General features: G+C 32.8%; 1 protein-coding gene across 1 annotated transcript in view; it reads left to right on the top strand.

The window, feature by feature from the left end:
* The window catches only part of LOC110992232, a 62,224-nt gene extending 49,147 nt beyond the window's left edge, over positions 1–13,077 (top strand). The window contains exons 4-7 of the mRNA XM_022257955.2: positions 3,874–4,043; positions 6,611–6,682; positions 9,691–9,769; positions 11,591–13,077. Coding sequence (XP_022113647.2) covers positions 3,874–4,043; positions 6,611–6,682; positions 9,691–9,758 — 310 coding nt within the window. The 3' untranslated portion in view covers positions 9,759–9,769; positions 11,591–13,077. The remainder of the gene's footprint in view (positions 1–3,873; positions 4,044–6,610; positions 6,683–9,690; positions 9,770–11,590) is intronic.
* Positions 13,078–13,871: the final 794 nt, after the last annotated feature.

The following is a 13,871-nucleotide window of genomic DNA, read 5'->3' on the forward strand; positions in this document are numbered from 1 at the left end:
AGCTAATATATTGTAAAAGGTCAATTTTATATTTAATATCAAAATTTTGCAGATAAATCAGTTAACATTAAACAGTCCTTAGATTATATTTGAAGTAGTTACGACATATTTTAACTATTTGTGTTGCTAGACAAGAAAAGTCAGTTCTCAATGGAGCATAATGTTGCAAAAATTTCGTTAATATATTTTAAATATATTTGATACTAGCGACCCGCCCCGGCTTCGCACAGGTGCAATGCTGATACTAAATACACTACAGAAAAACTGTGTACAATACTTAGTACATTATTTTGATAAAACTCGTAGAGTTCAGCCTGCGTTTGCAATGTAAGCGGAAAAAATGTAATTATTTACGACATCACATTAGAAACCCCAAAAATAACAGTACTTCTACACTATTTAAAGGATGTTATTATACATATAAACCTTCCTCTTGAATCACTCTATCTATTTAAAAAAACCGCATCAAAAACCATTGCGTAGTTTCAAAGATTTAAGCATACAAAGGGACATAGGGACAGATAAAGCGACTTTGTTTTATACTATGTAGTGATGTAAGATTTTATGTAAAACTTTAAAAACATAATTTTTCAATCACCATACTGTTATCGATAAAGTATTGTGTTCAACTAATATGTAAGAAACGGAACAACAAAATGGCTTCATTGAAGTACCCGCTGCACGCGTAGACACGGAGAAAGTTTCAGCTATGTTAGTAGTAACAAAATGCAAATGCATGATGAAGGCATATATTATATTAAAAATAATCTTATAGATCGAGTTTATAATATTAGCGACGTAATTATATTGTTAAATAAATTGTTCCCATAAGGATAAAACCAATTAACGGTAACTTTGAACAGTTTGTCGAGAAACATGAATTCCCAAGGGTTAAACCACGCTTTTGTGAACTTTATTTAGGTTAGGTGTAAAGATATAGTGCTCACGTCTGTCTCAACTTATTATTTAGCCAAAAAGGCACTAAAGAAGTTCTTTCCTTTACACTATTACTTTTGCTACTCTTGGTATTTTCTTACTTGACAGCTCAACAATACTTTTTAAATACATACTTAATGTGTTTGTATTCCCTGTTGGCCTCACACGGCCTTTGAAGGATGCCTTGAACGAAATGGTATTACAGAATAAATATTCTTTAAGCTGTGGCATTCCAATAGTACCAAAGACATGCCATACATCAATCGAACTAAGCAGAAGCCTTTTAAAAATAAAACTAAGGCGAAAGAAAATAACAACTACCAACAATTATTAATACAGTCGGCATTGCCGATGACACATTTTTAGTTCGGATTGAAGCAATACGTATTAATATACTAAGGGACTCCTTTTAATAATATATTTTAATAATTTAAGGTTAGTTATTACGTATATTATAATTAACTACAATTATATTTTTAACTTATTTACTTATATAATACACTTACATTTTAATCGCCGAAATATTTTAAATTTACTCAGTAGTTTGTAATTACAAGAAATAATATTATCTAGTGTTTCCTTTTATAAAATGGGGGTTGTAATTTTAATAATTATACAGTCAGTGATTAATGTTGGAACAAACGTACGTAATTAAAATAATTCTTTCAATGGTGTCGGCTTCGCAGCATTCATACAAAAAGTTTTTGTAAAGAATATAATGTGATTCAATGCGTCAAAGGCCTGCTTAATTCTTTTGAAATACGTATGAGGCTGTAATACTGTGAACATTAACTACACATTTTCTTGTACCCTTTGTCAAGGATCGTTTTATTTAGCCTAAGTACTTTAGGTCTTTAGCGCTAAGAGCCATTTAATTAGATTAAGTATAACACTAATATAAAATAATATATAATAATACATATGTCAGAAGTGAAACTTCTTTGTAAATTAATTATGACTAAAATAAACGCCCTAATAGATGGTTATGTACCAGTATATGATCACTGCATGTTTTTATATTCACATATTCACACTGTTTACACACTGTAAACGTGGTAATATTAATATAAATAAATAAAAAATCCGCGTTTCAAGGCGTTATGCGACAGAATTGCCATCTAAAGTTATAATGTATAACTACTAAACGAATACATCAACCAATAGCGTGTATTTTTCTCGATCTCCCTTTCTCGCTCTCTCAATCAGTCTCTCTCTTTTTTTCAACCAAAACGCCGCACGTCTTTGTGACTTTCCTTGGGAAAAATTTACCATTATACGCCTACAGAAGTTTCACTTCAAAAACGTTTTGTATATTAAGTTGCTACTCCTCTTTAAAGTTAGATTCACAGTTGAGACTTGGCGCGATCTCAGAGAAGTCATACTTAGCACTAAATCTCGTCCACAGAGCATAAAAAGTTTTAAAAACTCTCAGCTTGAATACATTTTCATACATTATTCTCACAAACAAAATTCGGCTCAGTTTCTTGGCTTGTTCTTAATAGACAAGGGGCCTTGCACACGACAAAAAGCCTGCTTTTGTATGAAAAATCAGGCATCGTTCCGTCTCTTTTCAGCACAATTTGACAGAAAGAAACAAAAGACTTCTTTACAGAGTTCAATTAAATGTGATGTGATTTAACATTAAAATTTAGGTTAAGATTATTAAGAACTAGCCGTGTACTTGGCAAGGTATCGGTGATTAAAACTAAGAGCCTATGTCACCTGGGAGGCTGCCAGCGCCTCCCAAATTACTTTATTAAATGTCATTTTCATAACCCGTTTGATATATGAAATTTTCCCCATTATGTCGGCAATAAATTTTTAAAACGGATTGCGGAATAATTAACGTTTGGGTTTAAATTCGTGTTTAGAATTATACATTTTGTCCCCGTGAAATTAATATTCAATTGTACGTTTCTTAGCGATAAACGGCTTATTTTTAATATAATTATATAATCATAACAATTGACGTTCGTATCCACTGCTATACGCTAGAATTCGATACCGAAATAAAACCATTTTGAATTATTGTTTAATTTAAAAAAGAATATTGATATTCATTTAATAAACAATGTAATTTTTGTTTATATGTTAATTATTCGAGATTTCACTTACTGTATTCGGGTCCACAAGTCTCTAAATTCCTTTTTTATATGCTATTCCTAATATAAATGAGCTGTGTTGGCCTATTGGCTGAAGCCATTCATCAGCAGTTCAGTTCATCAGCGTGCGACTATCCCTGAGATTAACAAAGACTACGCACGTTTCCAATCTACGTATGCATTCAACAGTCGCTTGTACGGTGAAGGAAAACACCGTACAACGTGTTAGTGTCTGTCTGTTATTATGTAAATATTTTTAAGTCGAATTAAGAAGTAGGCATGAGAAGAAATTGGCTTTGCCAGAAATCAATCTGGAACTGTTAAGGAAAAACACCTTATGTATGGCAATAAAGGTTTACAATACTAGATTTTAAAAATCGCCTTAGTGTATTACTATCCGAAAATATATATTCTTCAATAAAGGATTATTTTTTATTTACACACCATACATACAACCCTATACAGTTAACCCCTATTTTTTATTCGTTAATTAAAAACTTATGACATGATCTTTTATGTTCATATAGAGGAAAATTCAAAGAACAACCTAAAACGTTTTCGATCCGGAAGACCGAAAAGTATTTGAGATAGCACAGCAAAATGTTCCATGTTGGTATATACTAAACACGTAGGCTAACTTAAATCACATTAAATAGCAACGAAGTTCATGGGGGCAGTTAGGCAATAAGATAAAGTGTAAAATATGTATGCGTAGTTATGTTTCGATTAAGACTCTCAATACATACATACATTGTTCATTAATCATTTTTATTTTGTTCTTGATTCGTCAAGAAATATATATCCATCAAATATAATATTGCTATATCTTTTTCAGGCACTTAGATGGCGTATCACATCACCTAAAGCTAGTCAATGGGCGGTATTCTGCTGTGGCGACGGTGACGCTACTCGACGCTGACCTGCCTTCCGCAGCTGAGTTCATATGCACACTTAGGATACCGCAAGCCAAGTACGCAGTGCGGAAAGAGGCTATATACTATCCAGGTGAGGTCATTAATACCGTACAAGCTTATTTAACGTAGAACACCGTATGTTAGGAGTATTAAGCACTGTAGCTAATATAGGGTTATCACATTTGACATTTTCCTTTGAATTATTGTTATGTAGAGGGATGGTAAAACTTGCTGAGTTTCTTGCCCGTTCTTCCCAGAACAAGGCTTCCTGATAGTTTTGCGAACGGATGGCGTACTTTTGCTGTCGCGAATTTTGTAAACGTTTTTGATAAGACGCATCTAAACTGAATAAACGAATGTTGATTTGATTTGACAAACAAAAATTTTAACGTAACCTAAGTAGGTTACGTTGGTAGGCGTAAGTACGCTGGGTAAAAATCTTTATTTATTTTAAAAAAATGCACAATTGTTTCAATTTTAAAAATTCCGTTTTTTTCATTTGTAATAATGACAAAAGAAAGTCATTTTACGATTTACTTTCATGTCTTTCATTTCATAAACAATTTCTGTTTTAAAGAGAACTGAATGTCTCCAACACTATGAATCTAAATTGACAGATGTCAAATGTGATCTATTATGTTGACCCTACTATCACATTGCGAGGGGTTTATGTAGAATTTAACAGGGTGTGATCGTCTTCATAGCCAATTAGTTAAAACACAAAGATATGGATGTCCTGGATACGCGAGATAACATTTGTTTTGTCTGCATTTGGCCAAATACAATCAAAAACGTCAATGAACAAACGCAGAAATATGACTTTCCTTTTCACACATAAAGAAAACGATATATTACGCTACCTTTGTAAGGATGTCTTAAACATTAGAAAAGGTGTGGAAATAATTCAATAACATCTGACTCAACAATATGTTCACCACATTTATTTCGACTAAGTCCAAACATAGATTCGCATTTTGCTTCATTAAGCAAGAGACAAAGTGCACAGCGTTTCTTATTTTAAATTACAAGTTTCAAAACAAAAAAAATCATAATCGTAAATTAAAAACAAATTACATAGATAAACAAATCCCGCCATTACATTTTACTGCCAAACAATTGTAACCGCAATAAAAACACAATTGCGAGTTTTTCACGAAAATGAAAATTTAAAGTCTCAGGATATCGTCGTCGGCACCGCAAAGATGTTTATTTAAAACAAGCAATTTAAGCGCTTTATAGCTCACAAGCTCCCGCCCCGGCGTTTCGCTTTATTTCGCTTTTAGACGGCATACTTGGAATTGTGGGTTTCGCTCTCTTACATAGTTTTGCATAAATACTAACTAATCAAGCGTAAAAATCAACTGGTGCGAATGCAAGTTTTTGCAAGCGAAACGGACTATTTGTGTCCACTATAGCTCGTCCATCCAGGTTTGCATTAAATGGTGACAGATATATTTTTCACGATTTGTGAAATATTCCTCGACGTCCGCCGTTCCACAACTGCGCGTTTCTCAAGGCAGTTTTTGCCGCGCACCACCACTTTGTGGAACCAGCTGCCCACTGAAGTATTTCCGAACCATTTAGACATTTCTTGAAGGATCCTTCAAGAAAAGAGCGTACCAATTCTTAAGAGGCCGGCAACGCACTCGCGAGTCCTCTGGCAGTGAGAGTGACCATGGGCGGCAGTTTCACTTAACATCAGGTGAGCCTCCTGCCCGTTTGCCCCCTGTTCTATAAAAAAATAGAAAATAATAAAAAAAATTATCATTTTACTGATCTCAAAAATACAATTCATTATTACATACAAATTGAAATATAGACAGATGATTTTCTTATACACCTGGAGTTAAATTGCTTAATTTAAATCTAGAGTATGTAATTAATATGAAATACAATATATAACAACAAACTTGAACAATCTTAATTGTGAACAGATATCGTCTTGTTACATTTAAACTTGAAAACGAGCAATTTAAGCGCTTTATAGCTCATTAAAGCGGAAGAAAGAAACGTGTCTCAAGGTAGGCATGAAAATAACAATTTCGGATATAAATTGTGGTAAGGCTTTAAGCTTTTTATCAGCGGCAAGTTTGGCCAGCTATCTAAACGAGGAGGAAGGCACATTTCCTGCAGTCCTCGCGAATAATTTTATGCTTCGTTTAAGCTATTGTTGGAAAAATTATCTTATAGAAATGGTGGAAAACCTGCTTTTATTAATTAATCTTCCTCGTTGACAAGTTTTATTTGTTGTGATTTCGTATTGTTTTATGATTTTAATGCATGTAAATTAGCTTTAACTATTCAGTTAAAGTAAGAGCGTACAACCGATGCAAGGTAATGTAGCAGATTTGAGTAATACATATTAACCAAATAGTTATCACTTTTATAGTCCGACATTTGGAGTTTACTGAAAAATAAATGCGATTGACACAATGACAATTTATATGGAAAGGGGCAAAGACCACTCCTTTGCTATTTGCCCAAGAAACGACAATCCAAAATCAAAAGACTCAGTTGTGCTTCTAAAATTAATATTTACCTTAAACATTTAGTGATTACTGAACTATCACTTAGCTTGTGCAATCTCCACATGTATGACGTGATTAAGTAGTTTATATAATTCTTGCTTTTTTAATTCTTAAATATCTTTGCCTCCAGGTCCTATCAGTACGACACCAGAGATGCCAACCGCTGCAGACATGCAGTTAGCAGCAGCTGTTGGTTCAAGAGGTAAAAATTTATATTATAAAAAATATCTATGCCTGACTTCTTTTGAAGAATTATTTTCAGAGAAAATATATACGTCTGGTGTGTGTATGTAATGTTAACAGTTTCTTTAAGTGATTGAACATTGTTTTGTGAGAACTTTTAAGACATTTATCTGCCAAAATCGTCGAGCAAAAAAACGTCACGGCCGGCATATTAATCTCACAGTTCAAGAAATTTTTGATCTATTCTTAGTGGATATAACTGAAAGCTTTGTGACCAAGCAGGCATTGTATAAACACAGAGTATTCACAGTAGCAGTTTTAAAATTATAACTATAAAAAGTAATATATAATATCATAAATTAGATTAAAACACACAAGATATTTAATATTTATATGGTCAGTATAAGATTTTCTTAGGTTAGCTAATTAAGTAATAACTTGCGACAGAAGGTCCCTTAAGTAGGGCTTGTGTAAATTAACCGACTTGGTATTATATGGACCTCACAGCTTCTTACGGTAAAAGTATGTTTATGTCTATGTTATACTTTTGATGGATGGACTGATTTGATTTAATTTTATTGTAAAAGGGTTTGTAAAAAAAAACTTGTCTGTATATAAGTAAACATTTTTTAAAGTTAAAGTAGGTTTTTGTATAATAAATAGATACATACCATAAATATATGTAACAAAACGTTAAAACCAATATCTAAAACCAAACGAACAAAATATTTAAGCAAGTATTTAATTTGATCAATTAATTTGTTGTTTAAATCCTTAACGAGATTTTCTTAAGTATATTTTCAATTAACGGCTATCAATCTTCCCTTAGGATTATAAATTGTTAGACGTTTTACAGGTTTAATTTGTATTTTGATTAATTAATTGCTATATTTAACTATGTTGATGAGTATCAAGTATCCATCATAGTATCCATGAAGTAGAATGATCAGTCTAATCAGACAAAATTAATTCTATTATGTCAATTATACATATAATTATACATTATAGATATAATAGAGTACAAATGTAATTTGACTAAGACCAGAAAAAGATATGAAATTATAATACCGAAAGTTTGTTTTCACCTTATATACCTACAGCGTATAAATCACACAATGTAAGTCGTCCGTAGCCAGCCTACAAAAAGAGTTTATTCGTGGAGACTACGTTGTAAACAGGAGATATAAAATTCTTTGCCACTGAGTACAGAGACCGATGTCAATGGTGTCAACGCGGATTACCTATATAAAATTAGACCAAAACTTCTTAAGCTTAACTTTTTATCGCGAGCATTGAGCGCGGCGACCGAATCAAGAAATTCCGTTACAAAAATAAACCTAACACACGATGACTTAATAAATGTGCAGCCAATACGCGTTACAGCGGGAAAAAACGCATACTGTGTTTTACATCGGTCTGGCGTGATCGGTGACGAAGCGCCGGTGCGTTAGAGTGGGATAGAACGCATACTGCGTATTCATCAGAGAGATCGGTGACGTAGCGCAGGTGCGTTTGAGTGGGATGGAACGCATACTGCGTATTCATCAGAGAGATCGGTGACGTAGTGTAAGCTTATTCTTTACATATTTCAAATAGTTTTAATAACTATAACTACAGTAACATACCGTACACGAATTCGTATTTGATGAAACTCGGGACAATTTACCGATATTTAAGAGGGATAAAGATAAATTCCTTTCGGAATCATGTCAGTTGATACAAGCGTCCCATTTACATAGCGCTAATACCCAGGACTATAGTGCGCACTGAATGCATTTCCGCTACACTGTCGGACGAATTGTGCACTGGAATCTGTCCCAATTTACTATGCTATTGTAAAATGTTATAATGTAACGGGGATAATATTATAAACGCGTTGGTGACATGAATAGATGTTTGTAAAGAGGTTATGTAGGAATTTTCTGTTTGCTGCTTGAATATGTTCTTATTTAAATACTAAATAAATAAATAAAATATCGGAAGAATGCGATGTCGCCTTGGAGAATGCGATGTGCTTTCGTATGGAATGTTTCTTGTGTGGACACGTTAGCCTCGCAGGCAGAAAATATTAATCGGCTCATATATAAGTGTCTTTCCTCCAACTTCGATTTTGTTCCCTTTGGAGTAGTATATAATATACTCTTGGGACATGGGGTTCAAGTGCACAGGCGCTAATTAAAGATTTAAGTTTGCGGCTAGTAGATAGTACCGGTGACAGCAGAGCTGGTGATATCTTTGTTCAACGAATAAATATGTCATACATAGCGAGGAAATGCTGCCAGCGTGAAAGGGACCATTTTTTAAATTTGTTCTAAGTTTTAATGGCAAATAATTTTATATTTCGATTATTAATATATATGTAGATTAAGAATATTGTAAATACTACCCAATTAATTATTTAACAGATTAAAGCACTATGTAATAAGAATGTAATTTTATATGTAATCAGTAATTTGAAAACAAAAATAATGCATGACAATTGTTAGGGTCATTTTAAGTAAAAAATACTTAAGTCAAGGTTTCTAGTTCTTACATAACGATTTTTTTTTCAATTTTAAATTTAACAACGTATTTTTACAATTTATAAATTACTAATTTGCTTCAGTTATATACCAAACCATGAGTGGATGAGTAAGTGTTTATGTGTGTAAATAGCATCTCCAACTCCGCGTAAGATTTGTTCAGCAGTCATTTAGGTTCATTCATAACAACTATAATATGATGTTAATCTAAAGTATTGTTACATTATTGTCTCTTACATCTATTTAACATATATTTGAAAAATAATTCATATTATTTTAAATTACTAATACAGTCCGCTAAGATTTCGTACATATATATCTAGGTAGATTTTTTGCGAACTCTTCAATAATAACTTTGACGTTAACATGAAACCATAATACATTATGCATAGCATTATAGAGTTGAAAATCTTAGGTTAGTTTTGGATTTATAATAAATGAAGATAATGCTGGTTCTATATTAAATTGTATAAATAATAATATAGATCAATTTTCTTTGTTTCAGGTTCAAGTGTACAAACAGCATTAACGATACTTACGTTGTCAGCTATAGCCAATCTGTATTTGCCATAAATGGATTTGAGGTAATTTTAACCCATTTTATTAATGTGCTCAAAATTCACAAGTACTCAGTGCGAGTTTAATACAGTGATTTACCGATAATATACGATCAACCTACTAAAATAAAAAGCTCACCTCAAACGCCAGAAACCAATAATTAATCCACAATCTCAGATATAAAACAATCTGAGATCAGGCCGTGCTGTCCATCGATCTGCTATCTGCATCCTTGCTTTTTCAAAAACTGGTACAGATAAGTTAAAATCTTAAGATGGCATATTGACACAGTGTAACTGTCATTTTCATACAAAGGTCTATCCAAATACACCGATCCGACCTACCATGGATAGCTTGTATCAACAGATGACTATTACAATTCGTGGATTGGTTATTGGCACCCTTTTATCATTATTTGGATTAAGATATCTATCTTAGGTGGTCAACAATGGTTTAGGCGTAAGGCGTCTAGGATAGACGAATTAAAGGCAGAAGACGGAGCAATAAAATCGCCTTGTAGAACATTTTAAATAGCTCATAAAAATAAATTATAATTAATTAAATAAAATAATAAAAATATATTAATATATTAACTACAAATCAACATTCAAAATATCGTCAGATATACACGCTGTATTCGATTTAATCAAATTAACATAAATGCTTTAATCAAGCAACTTTCAGCAAGCAAGATTAATCGTGGACCATACATAATGGTATTAACATTACAAAAGTCAAATACAAATTGACAGTTAAAAAATGAAACAGTTGCCTGGAAAAAGACAGTCCCTCCCTATTATAATAATGTAATGTTTAAAGAACTTTATTTCTCATTACAAAACAGATATATTATATTTACATGAGAAAATTAATATTAATATGTATATATACGAGCGAGATACACGTCGCCATTAGCCGTCACAATTTTAGTCAACTATGTTCATTATAACATGCATCTTTACTGCCTTTTTGAATTTGTCATGATTTGTACTGATTTTTGCCTCACCTTTTGTTAAGTGGTATTCACAACACGTTCTACTATTAGAAAGTATATAGTAAGACCGCTGAGCAGAAGGTTATATAAGTGTTGACATAGACCCTTACACGTGATAAAGTCAAGAACCCAAACAAGGGTCGTCAGGTTGACCTTAATGATGTGTCTCGTAATTCAGGTCGGCATAAGTGTCAGAGCTATTACAATTAGTAGCTATCGAATAGATAATGAAAGGGTTTTACGTAATCAAATTTTGAGTTGAAAAGATCGATTTTTAATAACAATACTTTCTATTGTTTTTTTTTTATGGAATCTCGCTGTTTGCTTTAAGAGCCTTTACAGTTCAGCTCGGGCTGTTTTGTTCCTTTGAGACTCACACTTCGGTTTAGGCCGTCGCGGGGTGGTCAATCGCCTGAATGGCAGGACGGAAGCTCACTGGAGTGAGCGAAGTACGCAGTGTAAATCGCCTTCCCCGGTGAAGGCGGTTTTTTACCCTTATCTGTTTGTTGCTACTATTATTATTGGCCGCGCGAGTGGCTTTTAATTTTTCATTAGTTATCATCTTTTATATACAGGATGTTATATATTGTTATACAAGTATATTTAAAGTTGTAAGGTCAGAAATAGTGGACCGATGTATTTCCTAACCAATTTGACCTCGCTCAAGAAAAGAGCGTACCAATGCTTGATAAATATACTCTTAATCATATTTCATTATACTTGTGACGATATTTTGAAGGAAGCTATCTTGTTCCCGCTGTTTGTAAACGATGTTATTATTAAATTGATTTTATTTCAGCGAAAAATGTTCAAGTCGTCCACTATACTAAAGTAAAACTCATTTTTGTTTCAGATTGCTTTGCTGCGTTTCTCTAGTCACAACCAAATGCTAACAGACTATAATCATATAAATTAGATTATACACGGAATTGTATTTAATTTACTAAAAACAATAGACAATTTGTGGACGAATGACAAACATTCTGAGATGTCTTGATATTGTTTATATGGAAAGATAAAATCTGTTAACTACACAATATCAGCACCGATTCCGATCATATGAACATGGACGAGATTTTCTGTTGAAAAGATCTGTTCCCTGTAACTTCTAATAACGATACTGATGGTGATCCTATCTTAATAATAATCGGAATCAGCGCTGATATTGAACTAAGAAATGTTAATGTAAATTTTAAGCAATTAATTTAATGTATCGGATTTCATTAGCAGCGAGTGTTACACAATTGTTATTAACTGTGTGTGTAACTAAAATTGTTCAAACATCAATTTAGTTTGAATGTAACTTTGGGAGGTGATACTTTTTTTTGTTTAACTGTATCATTCGATCGATTATGAGCGTATTAAGAACGTATCGGGTACGAAACCGAGCTCAGAAAGGCACTTTATAACCAAAAAACTGTCGCATCTGTATATTATTCTTAGCACGCTCCTAGTATGGTCAGGGTACGGTGCAATAGGCTTTTTAATACAATTGTGGCATTATATCTAGTAATTTTAGTTTTTAATCAGCATAAATCGCTCGTAAACCAAAAATACGTCAAAGACTATAATTTCATTGTAATATAAGACTTTTTACCACTTAGCTTAAAATAATATATGTTAGTTATGAAAATGTACAGTTATAAAAAAATAATTTATTAATATTTTCAAAGTATTTTTCTTATTCTAGCGTAATGTACATATGGATGTATAGATGAATAGGAGGGCCTAAACACTTCGGTTTTAATTTGATCATTAATGTCATAAATACGTTAATATTATTTGGCATGGGTATTGAATTAAATTCAAAACTATTATGACACATGGAATGATTGTAGGCTACCTACGCTTTAATAAATTGTGTCATTGGAATTTAAATTTAGAAGCAATCTAAGTTTGGTAAAAAAAAATCTTTGGCCCTACAACTTTAGGTCTTGGCCTCAGATTTCTGAATCTGTTTATATAGGCAAGTAGGTGATCGTCCTCTAGTGACACATGCCGACGACTTTAGGGTCTACAGTCGGTTTCCTCACGATGTTTTGCTTCACCGTTCAAGGGATTGTAAAATGCTCATAAGAATCCATTGGTGCACACGGGGTTCGAACCTACGACCTCAGGGATGAGAGTCGCACGCCGAAGCCACTAGGCCAACACTGCTGATGTTCTGGATTATACCTAATATCTAGAAGTGAAATTTGTGATCTCATCGGCGCTATCAAGCCGTCAATTACATGAGGCACATAATGGGCAGCGCAATTACTCACTTGAATACCATTGATTTAAATTTATATAGCAAATATCTTATTTATTAAACTTAGGGTCTGTTTTACAATATCAGAATAAGTTTATAAGCTATTTATTACTTATTGATAGGATAAACACTTATGTTGCGTTTCACGACTGTTAGATAGCGCAATTTTACATGAAATGCGAAGTATCTTATTCGGAACCTTTATGTTTCGAATATGTGTTGCATAGCTCTTTGGTACTTTATCCATACATTGTGAAACAGGCCCTTAGGATGTCAACATTAACTAAGCGATGTTTTCTAAGAGAAATGGAGCTTATAATTGTAACGTGGCAACATGCTGTAACACGTAATCCATGATAGAATTACGTTAGTAAACTCTATAAATATTTGACTCATTTTGCCAATGAATTCCCAAATAAAATTAACGATAATGACAGACAATTTTTGTAATAATTTGAGTCAATAATCGTATTAATGTCCCTTAATTTATTACTTTAGTAAATTATGAATCATTTAGCCATTATGGGCACGAGTCTGGGCCGATTAAATGCAATTATGTCTGAAACAGTATAACTGGGTCAAGGGCAAGGTAAATTATATTATTAATTGATTTTTTTACAGAAATTAACTCAAAAAGCGTTTAGTTTTAAACTGTCAAAAGTATAGTTATTTTCTAATTTTACATTTTTGGATTTTTTGGGTTTTTAAATGTGCTTATAAGGTCCCTTTCCAACATCGATTATTTCAATGACCTCTATGAGTAAGAATGGAGTCTAAACATAAGTCTAAGTATGAATTGCGTCAAACGTTTCGACTCTGTATCTTACCTTCAGTGTAGTTTGTGACAATTATAAAACAAATGAACATCTAACATGCAATTGTC

This window comes from Pieris rapae, chromosome 17 (assembly GCF_905147795.1).
Source record: "Pieris rapae chromosome 17, ilPieRapa1.1, whole genome shotgun sequence".
Lineage (NCBI taxonomy): Eukaryota > Metazoa > Arthropoda > Insecta > Lepidoptera > Pieridae > Pieris > Pieris rapae.